Source organism: Sturnus vulgaris, chromosome 1 (genome assembly GCF_052056855.1).
Source record: "Sturnus vulgaris isolate bStuVul1 chromosome 1, bStuVul1.hap1, whole genome shotgun sequence".
In the NCBI taxonomy this organism is placed as follows: domain Eukaryota; kingdom Metazoa; phylum Chordata; class Aves; order Passeriformes; family Sturnidae; genus Sturnus; species Sturnus vulgaris.
Window position 1 is genome coordinate 123,482,536 of NC_142243.1, and position 12,129 is coordinate 123,494,664.

A 12,129-nucleotide genomic window follows, 5' to 3' on the forward strand; every position below is an offset into this window, starting at 1 on the left:
ATGCTCACAGGGCACTCTGGCTCCTATTAGCAGGCAGCTGAGCAATAGCCTGGGTGTGTATGCATTCCCAGTGCCTTGAATGAACACACAGGTTTCTCCTTTTCATAGATCATTTCACAGGAAACAGGATTCAGCCCCAAGATTTACTGTATTGCGTTATTCGCACTTCTGCTAATAAATCATTCTGCTTATTTGAAAAATAAAGCCAAACTGTTTTCCATGTGTGAATTTTCCTCTTGCTCTTCATTGATTCCTGAGAAAAGTCTTAAATTTCTCAAAGGTCAATGGGAAGTAACACTTTCTGCTACAAACAGAATAAAACTTAGGCATTGGTATCCAAAATTCACAGAACTGAAAGTAGCACAATATGGATTATTTGCAATTGCATTCCCAGCATGAACATTTCTAAAAGCTATTCTAAATGAATGCTTTATTATAAAAGCATATAAGGTGCATTATAGACTTCAATCAGGAAGGATTTGTCTCCAGAGCTTATATAAGCATTGAACCAAAAAATATTCATCTGACTGAGTGCAACTGATATATAGAGAACTCATCCAAAGTAAAATTTGCAAGAGGCAGGGAGTTTGCATTTAGTTAGTGCTCAAGACATAGGAGTATCCACATCTTCCTATTGATCTGCACCATCCCCCTGAGTTTTGCATTTTGAGAGCAAAGAAATTCAGCAGAGTTGCTGTCTTATTCGTGTTATTAGATAAAACAACAAATTGCCCCACAACTCCAGCCACTTCCTTTCTATGTGAGGAGCAAGGATATTCTAGATCAGCTGGTAGATTGCAGCTTAAGCTGTGTGAACCAGCCTGGCCCACAGTTCTTGAAGAAACTCAGCAAATTCTTGGGCTCAAAGCTCCCAGAACCCAGAACTTCTCCCTCCTACAGACAATGTGCTGTGGCTCTTCAGGGCAGTGGCCCCAGCTCCCACTGGGGTCGGGCCTGTATCCTCTTCAGTCCAACATTCTGCTTGCTTTTCTTCCCCTCTTCCCAATTCTCTACTACTTACACACATCAGTACATCAAAATATGACACCCCAATCACTCTTAGAGTCCTCACTGTAAAAGATATCTTGCATAGTGTCAGAAAGGAGTAAAAACTAATGAGTATGTTGGTAGTTCCAGTGGTTTTGACCCTTTTTTACAGCCTAATGCACCATCCAGTGAAATCTATATAAACCAGCTACTGAATAGAGCCCTGGGTAAAGAGATCACAGCATCATCTAGATACAACACAACAGGCATAATTTGCCTGGTGTGCTCTCCGTCTTCCCTGGAACTAAAGCTCTAAAAAACATAAGCTGAAAAAATGGGGATATGTACTGAGGTCTGAAAAAGTCCATTACCTTCCTGGGGCCTTGCATACAACCTGTATAAATACAGGGGGGCTCCTAAATATCCCTTTGTAGAGATGCTGACCCGTGATGAAAATCCAAAGTAACTTTAAAGACTTGGTGTTGCCAAATGTATTTCTTGAGAAACGAGACTAGACTGAGAAGTGACACTGAATTCCTTGTCTGACAAAACTCACTAACTTCTGCGTCCAAAGTGGCCATTCCCAGTTATCTGGTTCCCCTCAGGTGCTCCCCAATCAGTCACGTAGAGTGTGAGTGTCCTGCTGACAGACAGTGCCTGAGTACATGTGCCCTGGAGACTGTGGGCCAGATGGCAAAAAACACAAGCTGTGAGGAGAGCCACAGACAGCAAAGGATTATAACTTATATCAGCAAGTTTTATCTCCTGCTTGTGTTTTGTTTTCCTAATGAGGAAGTCTCACCTGCTTTGAAGTGCCTGTTCCAGAATTTCCAGAGAGGCTTAATCTATTATCAGTGTCAGTGCATACCTGGAGGGGAAACTTAGTCATAAACAGCAGGTTTGCAAGAGCAGAGGGCTGACCAGCTGGAGGAACGAGGAAGCACTCTAACAGCTACTCATTTATAATACATGGAGACAGGAAAGTGCAGATCAGCTCTGCTGCAGTTACTGTGCATTAGGGTACCTGAATAGCCCACTTTCTATCGGAGCACCTCAAAGCACTTTACAGATCACTTCTCAGGAGTAAACTGTGACTTTTCAAAAATGGAAGAGCTCTGGTGAAAACAAAACAAAACCTAAAAAGTCAGCCTGGGGTCCAAGGCATGTAGAATGAGGATGATCCCTCATTTGTCTTTTACTTAACAATTCAGTGAAATGCTCCTGCTCATGCAAATGGAGACCTTTTGTGTTCAGGGACGCTCAGTTACTCTTCTACTTTTCTATATCCCTAAGCACATGGGGTTCAGAAAAGCACAGATGCAGATGTTCTGCATTTAGAAAATAAGGGTTATGAAAGGCAAAAAGTACAAAGTGATGGTGACTATCAAACACAGTATTAAATATATCCTTAAGGACAGACACTCCAGCATTTTAAATGAAATGCTGAAGACCCTACTGCCTCTTCCCTTCTTTTAACAATTTTTTTTACACAAAAGACTTCATATTCAGCACTGACTCATTAGCCTAAAACTAAAACAGAACATGCTTAACTTCAACTAGTAAGATAATTTGTACGATTTTACTGCTAACACGTAAGGTCAAGTCTTCTTGGGAGTTTTATGGTTTTACAGGCAAGTTTGCAATTGCCTTAGAACTTTTTTTAATTTGACTTTCAAGCAACATAAATAAAATCATCAAGAAAAATTCTTGTTGTATCAGAGGAATCAACAGATCTAAATGTAAAGAACACTCAACTGTGCAAAAAAACAAAGGTAAAAAAAAGGAAAATAAAATTCCAGAAACCTTTTTTTACCACCAACATTGTGCAACTACTACAATTCACAAACTTATTTCCTGGGCACATACTGACCTATCCACTGTTCATCCCTACCCTTCAATCTCTGCTGTGTTGGATAACATAAAGAACAAACTTTGACAGCTGTCAGCAAATACTGACAGACTCTATCCAGGGCTGCTCAGGCTTTCTGCAATCAGAAATCTGCAAGCCCTTGCACTTCATGAAGATGCTTTGAAGGGTACCAAAAATGTCTTTGTTCTTCAAAGAGTATCAATGGAATTTTTGAGAAAGGCACTGCATTTTGCCAATTTTTTTTGCATACATTTTTAGCCCTGAAAACTGATTTTGAGAGCTTGAGTATCAGAACCAGACATGCGGATCTTGTGTCCACAGAAACTTTCCTTTAGAAAAATTGCTACTGATTCTCTCTTTCCTTCCTCCATCTCTTACTGTCTCCTTTACTCACTTCCTTTCTCTATTTTTCTCTTCTGTCATCTGATAAAATGGAAAGAATATTAACATTTTCATTGGTAATCTCAGCATTTTACATATTTTTCTGGCATATTGACTAATAATTCACTCTGTGTACCATACTGCTTTTCTACAGCTGCATTTGAAGAACTATTGACCTATAAATTTGATACAGCTTTGACACTATTTCTAGATTAGCCCATATTTTAACTTTGTTTTGAAGTCTGAGGAAAAAAAAAATTCCATCTTTCTGGAATCCTTAAAAATATTTTTGTTGGTCTAGTAAAATTGTGATCTTTTCTCCTAAAATCAACAAAGCTACAGAGTGAAGCACACTGATGTTCAGAGGCAAGCTAATCACTGATACTTTACTTTCCATAGCCTAGTAACAGCCAATATATTCAAACAATATTTTCCAGCACAGTGATGATCAGTACCTCTTATTGCAGGGTCCTTGCAGGTGATGAATAAAACCAGGAGGATTATGGAGAATGGAGGGGCCTCTTTCATCAATGCCTTTGTAACTACCCCGATGTGCTGCCCTTCTCGTTCCTCCATGCTGACTGGGAAGTATGTGCACAACCACAACATTTACACCAACAATGAAAACTGCTCTTCTCCCTCATGGCAGGCTACTCACGAGCCTCGTACCTTCGCTGTGTATCTCAATAACACTGGGTACAGAACAGGTAAGAGGCAAAGCAAAGTTCTTCATTTAAAGTGAAGATGACATATTCTCAAATTGTTGCTTGAAATGAAACTGCTCTTGGCTGTGACAGAGTTCATTTCCTCCCCAGTAGATTCTGTAGTGTTGTGTTTTGGATTTAAGATGAGAATAATCTTGATAACACAACAAAGTTTCCAGTTGTTGCTAAGTAGTGCATATACTAAGTCAAAACTTTTCAGTGTCTCATTCCCTGACCTCTAGAAGGCTGGAGGGGCACACGAATTTGGGAGGGGACATGGCTGGGACAGCTGATCTAAACCAGCCAATGGGATATTCCATATCCTAGGGCATCATGCTCAATACATAAACTGGGGGGAAGCTGGGCAGAGGGTGCTGCTTGGAAACTGGTTGGACATTGGTAAATGAGTGGTGAATTGTTCTGCTGAGCAATACTTGGGGGTTTGGGAGTTTTTTGTGGGGTTTATTTCTCTCTCTCTTTTTGTTGTCTCAGATAATTATTTTTTTATTATTATTATTGCATTTCATTTAAATTGCTAAACTGTTTTTATCTCAATCCACGGATTTTACCTTCTTTCCTATTTTCCTCCCCATCCCTCTGTGGCAGGGGGTGGAGAGGGAGAAAGCAACTGAGTGCCACTTAGTTTCTGACTAGGGCTAAAACACAGCAGGAGCACCTATTGTCCCAAACTGGCTGTGCAGGGCAGAGGTGGAATATAAAGGAGAGGGAGGGTAGTACTGCCCATTGGTCCACATCTGCAGTAACAGCCAGGCAAAGAAACCCACTGGTAGTGAAGCAGCATATTTTACCATTTGGATGTCCCAGGTGGGAAATAAGCTGCTGGGCAGTTACACCTACAGTGAAAGAGGTGCATTTTAGTGGCATTGTGGGTCTGGACTGGCAGTTCCAGACGTGATTATGGTCAGTATTACGTCCTGCTTGTGGACAGCTGCTAGCAGTTATGGAAGAAGATGTCAGGGCCAGGCTGAAAACTGGTGCCAAAGACCTCACAGGAGGGGAGGGACTGTCATGGGAGCAAAACAAGGTGAATGGTATAATTTAAACTCTGCCATGAGGTGATATTTCATTTGCATTTTCTGAAAAGGAATAGAAACATGCCTTTAAGAAGGATTGTTCTAATGTGCACCAATAAGATTTGATAGTTTTCTTGTAAATTCCTGGTGGTTTTCCGTAGTCAGGAGATCCCTTTCCTGTCTACAAAGACCTCTTCTTATTCCTCTCGTCTGTGCTTCAGCCTGATGTAAAACTCGATTCATTTCTGCATCACCCATCCCCAAAGATTGAATCTGTAGACATGTTAGGCTCCAGCCTGACTTCCCCTTCTCAAGGTACCGGAGCTGTGCGAGGTTGTCAGAGTGCAATTTGTCCAGAAGTGTCATTCAGCTACAAAGACTCCCCTTTACAGAGCAAGGAGGCACAGATCTCCTGCCAGCTGCCTTCCTCACAATGTAACTGGCAGCAAAGAGACTTGTTTCTATCGGCACCTTAGGCACAAGAAGGGATTGCTTTCAAAACACAGAGCTGGCAAATGTCTCCATGTCTCCATGTAGCTGTCTGCTAGTCCTAAATCTCTTAAAGCTGCTGCATCCCATGCCTCAAGTTTATCTGCCTCTGTGCTATCTTTCCATCACCACACACAGAGTTCACTCTTTTTTTTCCGTCTCTCTGCATCTCTAGTTCTGGAGAACTTCTGTTTCCTGTACTAAAAAACCAGACAAATCTTTCACTTTTTTGTTAAGAAAAAAGTGTTGGCTCTGTCACATGAACTGAATAGTACTTCAGTCTCTATTAAGCTGGTCTCAGTGAAGTTGCCATCTGAGTACACCACTGCTAAGCCTGAGTAGGGGTCAGCATCAAGGCTTTGGAGGAGAAAAGGAAGGAAGAGCGAATTGACCATCACTGTTAGAAAAGGTGCTGAATTTGACGTAAAATGCAAGCTTTATCTCATAACTTACATCTCAGAAATCCTTTCTGTTTCATCTATGGCTGCTTCATGTGGGATCTGGCTTTAGTGGTTTTTAAAAATTGGTATCTTATTAGTTTGTTATCTACGCTTTGCACAACCAAATGCTTCACACATAAACTGGACCGCTCTGTCCCCTAGCCCTTTCTGCCCCTCTGAGGGTAAACACTGCTTTGAGAGTATCTTCTGCACTGCCTTGTGTTATGAAGACATGTGGAGATGCTTACTAAATGCAGGCTTGACCCTATTATATAGAAAGGAAAAAGGGGTCAAGAGGAAAGGAACAGGAAAAAAGTACTTTTTCAAAGGCAGGCAGAGAGAACATCAGTCCTAAAACTGTCAGGATAGGTGAGTTTTAACAAAGGACAGAAAAGAGTAGAAGAAAATGGAAACAAATGGAAATACCTGCATGAATCTCCAGTTCTGACTGAGGTGCATTGTTCAATCCTACAATACAATGGCTGCAAAGATTTATCATTTTACTTCTTGTAAGATGAGCCTACCTTCTAATTAAGCCACAATTATTTTTGAGGTGGTAGCTTAATTAACAGCAGATCTTATAATACATTTTTCAAGGGTAGTGTTGCCTTATTAAAAAGTCACTGAAAGTCTACTACCCAAATAATAATCTACACTTCACAGCTAGAAAGTTTAGTGAAATTATAATGACTCAAAAATACCTCAGAGTCAAGAATAATTGGGAGTGATAGTGAGGAAACTGTGGAGAGAGGTTTCAGATGTTATAGATACTTACCCTGTGCATTTCTATGTGCTTTGACAGTAAATCAGTAACCTCCTCAATGGGAAACTGAGACACAGAAAGAGAAGTGAATGACTCAGGCCAGTCACCAGTTTGGTGACAGTCCTGATAAGGCACCTGACCAGAGAGCTCCAGTCTGGATGAGACAATGTACAGTACCTCCGACCTGGTACTGTGTAATAATGGGAATTCATGCATTTTTTGCATAGGATCCAATTAATTTATGCCAATAGAAATATAGTTGAGGGAGAGTGTTTCTATAATATCCTCACTTCTGTTCGCTCTAAATAGTTTTCAATATCTATAAAGCTTCCATTGTCTAAAGCTGCAGCAGCCTTTATTGAGCCCTCTCTGTTCCAGTGGATCACATGTGGGCAGGCTGTTATGAGGGAAGCTCTGCTGAAGCCACGAGGACTCCACACATGCACAGCAGGCCCTTTAAAGTGAGGTCTGAAACGTGCCCTAATAAACTGCAGTTATAATTAGAGCCCACTGGGGAAACCTGGCAAAGGACAGAATGGGTTTTTCTTTCCTTTTTCTATTTCATTCTTCTACTCTGATGTGACCTAAGGGCAATGTTGCATTTCATGGAAGATTGTATGTCAGTGCTAAATCATATGTAGACACTGTGCTGGACTAGCAGGGCAGGCAGCATTCAGAAACAATACTGGGCAGTAGCAGGGCAGACAATATTCAGAAATAACACTACCAAACCAAAATCACTTTTGCTTCTAATTATAATTTTCCTAGACTATTAAGGATGTTTCAATGTTTACAGTTTCCCTTATTCTCAAGCTGTATGTTAATGCAGCAATGAACCAACTGCATGGCTTCTTGATTATCCACAAAACTGGTAATATTAAATTTGAATTTGTAGGACATAGCAGGGAAGGCACACAGTAAAGAGGTAGAAAGAAAAAACAAAGCAGCTCTGGAGAGTGTCAGCGATGACATTTGTTTTAATTACATAGGATGCAGGCAGTCACACTAGAGAGGAAAACGGGTCCCTCACTTTCAAATTTTTTTGAACTTGTGAGAAAAGCTTGAGTTTTCTTTCATCTCATAGTTTTTAATGTCAGTAGATATTCCTTCAGCTATTCAGACCTAGAAGTCTAATTCATAAATTTATCAACTGTAGGAGTTAGAGATTTTGCTTTGTGCTTTCCAAAGTATTAGCTGGTCATTTGTTGCTCTTTCAATGTCATAATTTCTTTATCTTCTACTTCTCTGTCTCAGTCCTGTGGCACATAGTCTTGCCTCTCAGATGTGCCCTTTGCTGTTGCTGGTTCCCTTTGTCATTCACCTACACAAAGACAAAGGAAAACCCCAAAAGTGTAACTTTGTCTTCATTAGTAGGAAAGGGAGATTGTGCTACCTCTTAATAACTGAGCTGCAGCCAAGCATAATCTTGGTATTTTAGAAGACAAACCATCACATGAGAACGGCCAACATTCAGAAGACAGAAATAAAATAAACATTTTTTTTTAAATAGTGGGTCATACTTTGCATACTGCAGGATTTGAAGTTTCATCCCTTTACAAATATGAAAAGTGTAAGTTTAAAGTTCTTACCCTGCCTTAACAGACCTACACACTCTAAATCCTCTCTGCTTAATGTTACTTTGTAGAATTACTGCTCTCTAATCCTCTCTCTTCCTAGTCCTTCACAGTGTAACTGTGCAGGAGAGAGTGGGACTCTGCCTTGGCTCAGCAGCTGCTGACAGCCTCACAGCGCCATGCCAAACACAGCACCAGCTCTCCCTTCATGGAATCCCACCTGAAAGAACAGGGATCACCAAATTAGGCAATTATTTGCTTGCACTTTTTGGAATTGCCATTGGGAAGATGTGTTTCCCAGTGTTATATTTCTTGTTCAGATGTATCAACTGATTAGAAAAGTATTCAAGATTCATGCATGCAAGTGTTCTGATGTCATTTGTGGGACAAAAATGGTAACATGCAAAGTTAAGAAGCTCAAATGTTAATTCCTAAATGGCTTAATTTGTAAAACTCCATACTCATGAAGTGACACCAAGATGCCCCTATCTGGCATGTTTTAATTAGTCACAGACTTCTGTGTAGTGATGAACAGAAATGGTCACTTGGTTGACAACTGGCTAATGTGTTCAACAGCACATGTCAGTGTGTCCATTGACGTCTGTCACTTATGAGTTCATTTCTTGGTGTAACGAGCAAAGAACTAATAAAGCACTGAGATAACAGGAAGCTGAAAGCTAAGGAATACTTAAACTGTGCACCATTCCCTTCTGACACACAGAAGAGAAAAAAAAAAGATGTTAATCTTTCATAAAGAGAGTAAAAGCTATGCCTCCTGAAGGTGTGGGCAGACAATAAGTTTCCTCTGGAGGCAAAGCCAGTGTGTTTCCTGATCACAGCCTTGCAGAACGCATCACTGCCAGCACTTGCTATTTTTAATCTGCATCATTTCAGTGACCTAATTTTTATCCTGCCTCATGCATCCTTTCAAAGCAGAGAGGGTGGCACAATATGATACAGGGGTGGGAATGAGTGATCAGAGAATAAGTGCTGGTTTTCAAATTATATCTAAAGTGAAAATAAAGAGAGAGAGAACTCTCAGTTTTCAGGTTCTTTCTTAATTGGTATGAAATATCCTGGGAAACATCAAACATAATTTAATCTGTAAATATTTTAAATAATTAAAAATACGTCTCACTTTTCAGAATAATTTGCACTTTCTGTCTATGAAAAAATGTATAAATGAAAGTGAAATATGTGAATGTATGCATAGTCCACAGAAACTGAAATGTAGAAGAGGAAAAAGGCCAAAAGGATAACGTGCAGGATTTTATAGTTCTATGGTATCACGTGAAGTGAACTTTCTTGGTTTCTGTCCAGGACCTCATCAAAAACCACAGTATATCTGCCTACTTATGCTTAAAGCAGAATTCTATGCTATTAAATATCAGGCAGAAAACCATACACTAAAAGACTTTCAGCAAGTTTATGTATTCAAGTGCTTAATTTAAGAAAATCTGGGTAGAAAATTGTCTATGCAACAATTTCATCTCTTGTTCACATGGCCGAATTACAGTATTTGACTACATAACATACCACTTTATGGAGAGTGAAATTTCCTTGGTTTGAAAAGATAGGCTAGTTCTATCAAAAGACACACTGCTGGCATCCACATCAGCAAGGATAAGGGGTCTCATATCCCATATGCCACATTCCACTGCTCACTTGCTGAGAAACTAAGCAAGTGGGGTTTTATCAAATACATGAGGCTGGACACACTGCTATATGGTTTTAGAAGTCCTATGAAAGGCAGAAACAAGTGAGACTCAGGAGTCCTTTCAGACACTGTTGGGTTCTTCCACTCTGACCAAAAGCACTTCTGACTCTCTCCATCCTACCCCATTAGGCAGTGCAGTGTCCACTCCTCAGTTTTCTGGCACTGCAATACATCACCTTGGCCTCTGCTCTGAGCCTTGTCCCTCTGCTTGTCTGTCCTCAAGCCGTGCCCTCCCTCCCTCCCTCTCTCTCTCCCTGTCTCCCTCCCTCCTCTCTCAGGTCCAGTCAGTTCTTGACAGACACATCCTGTTCCCACTGCTTACCATTAACGATCTCCTTTTCCTGATCAGCAAATCTGCTTCTCCTACCCGCCTTGTCAATCAGCTTCTTTCTCCTTTCTGCACTCATTGTCCCATTTCTTGGTTGACATTGCCAGTCCTGGGCCCCCAAGCCCCCACTGCTTCTTCCCCCTCTCAGCTCCTTTGCTGGATTTCCTGCTGTTTCCCAGACTGCTTGTCCTTATCGGTTCACCTCCTGCCCTCTGCACTTCAATCAACTTTCTCCCACCTACTGACACCGCACAGGTGGACAGGGAATAAATGTCCTGAGGTGTCCAGATCTCCAGCCTGTGCAAATTGCAGCGTTTTATTCAAAGTATTCTAATAGATGCCTCCTTGACAGAGAGTCCATCATGCCTTTCACAGAGTTCCTGCTCTCAATGCAGAGCATGTAAGTGCTATCAAATGAAATCTCACATAATTTTTTTCAGATGTTTAGCCTAATTCCTTTTCCATTACTGCGGTTCTCAAAGATGGCTACTGTTTGGGCTAAAAAGTTTCAAAAAATTCAGCCTGAGGCAGACATCCAGTGTGGAAAATTTAAGTCCAAGAATAAGAGAGTTATAAGCAGCTGAAAACAGGGTCTTATAATGAGAAGTGTCAGACAACATCAATATTGGAAAATGCTACCAGCTTGGACCATAATGCAGGCTTTGTTAAAGACATCACCCAGGCTAACAATTGCTATATCAAGTTATAGGCTAATGCCTTTTGCAACTGCTGAGTTATAAAATCCTTAATGATCTTTTTGGTTGCAATGGTAAACCTGGCAGCAACTGGGAAAGACCCACAAAGCTGGAGAAAAAGTAGAAAATCTGAGGTTTTCTACTGCGTTTAAGTTACAAGACTGGGAACCGTGAAATCTGAATTATATTCTTGGCAATGCCACAGGCTTCCTGTGTGACTTAGGTCTAGCTGAAGGTTAACCTCTTGGTGCCTCAGTTTCCTCACCATATTTTTTGGGACAATGCTTATTTCATTTCCTAGGCTGTGCTGGCATACTGAGCTGGCTTTCTGCACTTCAGTGACGTGATAAACTAATCCTCTGCAATTTTTCATCAGAAGGGGAAAATCAAACTTCTAGGGTTTGAATCTATGGCTTGCATAATGGGAAGAAAGCAAGGAGGAATTTACTGGAATGATTCGGAAGCTGAAGTTGCACTGGGCTCTGTCCATGGGAGCATAGAATCACTGTGTTTGAGTCCTGAAATGTCGTATAAACAGTGCCTTGCAACTCCTGTAAATGATTTCCTGACTTTGTTAAAGGAAGTGGGCTGTCTACTTAAAGCTCTTGTCTGGGTCACGGTGACTAAACCTTTCTGCAGTGTGGCTTTTTAAACGTTTGCATTTATTTTAACTCTGAAACGTTCCCATAAGCCTCAACAAATAACAAGGGTGTAGAACGTAATGTCCTTTGATCCATGGAAGTGCAGGGATGTGTCACTAGTAGATGTAGCCCAGTTCACCTGTGCACTAATGCTGACAGGAGATAGAGAACTAACTGTTGTGTAATACTGTAAACATTAGTCATAATTGCTTGTAAAAAGTGCTGGGGAAAGAAGTCCTGGGAATTACGAGAATTTTAATCACACTCAGCTGTAAGTACTAGAGATCCCCTGGATCAAATTATGTTTGTCTTGCACCCTTTGCAACCCCCTGGATCTCTCAGTCCAGTACAGAAATCATTAGCTAATTGTGAAAGGGAAAACAAAGCCCTGTCTTAAGGCATCTGTTCATGTCAGCTACCAGACGTGTATATTCTGCAGCCCCTCCAGAGACACATAGATGTCTGTAAAACTGTTCACCATGCCATGTGTTTTTGTTTGCATAAAC

At 40.8% G+C, this 12,129-nt stretch overlaps 1 protein-coding gene across 9 annotated transcripts in view; it reads left to right on the forward strand.

The window, feature by feature from the left end:
• The window catches only part of SULF1 (sulfatase 1), a 147,740-nt gene that overhangs the window by 85,923 nt on the left and 49,688 nt on the right, over positions 1–12,129 (forward strand). For all 9 annotated transcript variants that reach the window (XM_088176087.1, XM_088176082.1, XM_014883523.2 and 6 more), the window contains one exon: positions 3,706–3,945. In XM_088176087.1, coding sequence (XP_088032213.1) covers positions 3,706–3,945 — 240 coding nt within the window. The remainder of the gene's footprint in view (positions 1–3,705; positions 3,946–12,129) is intronic.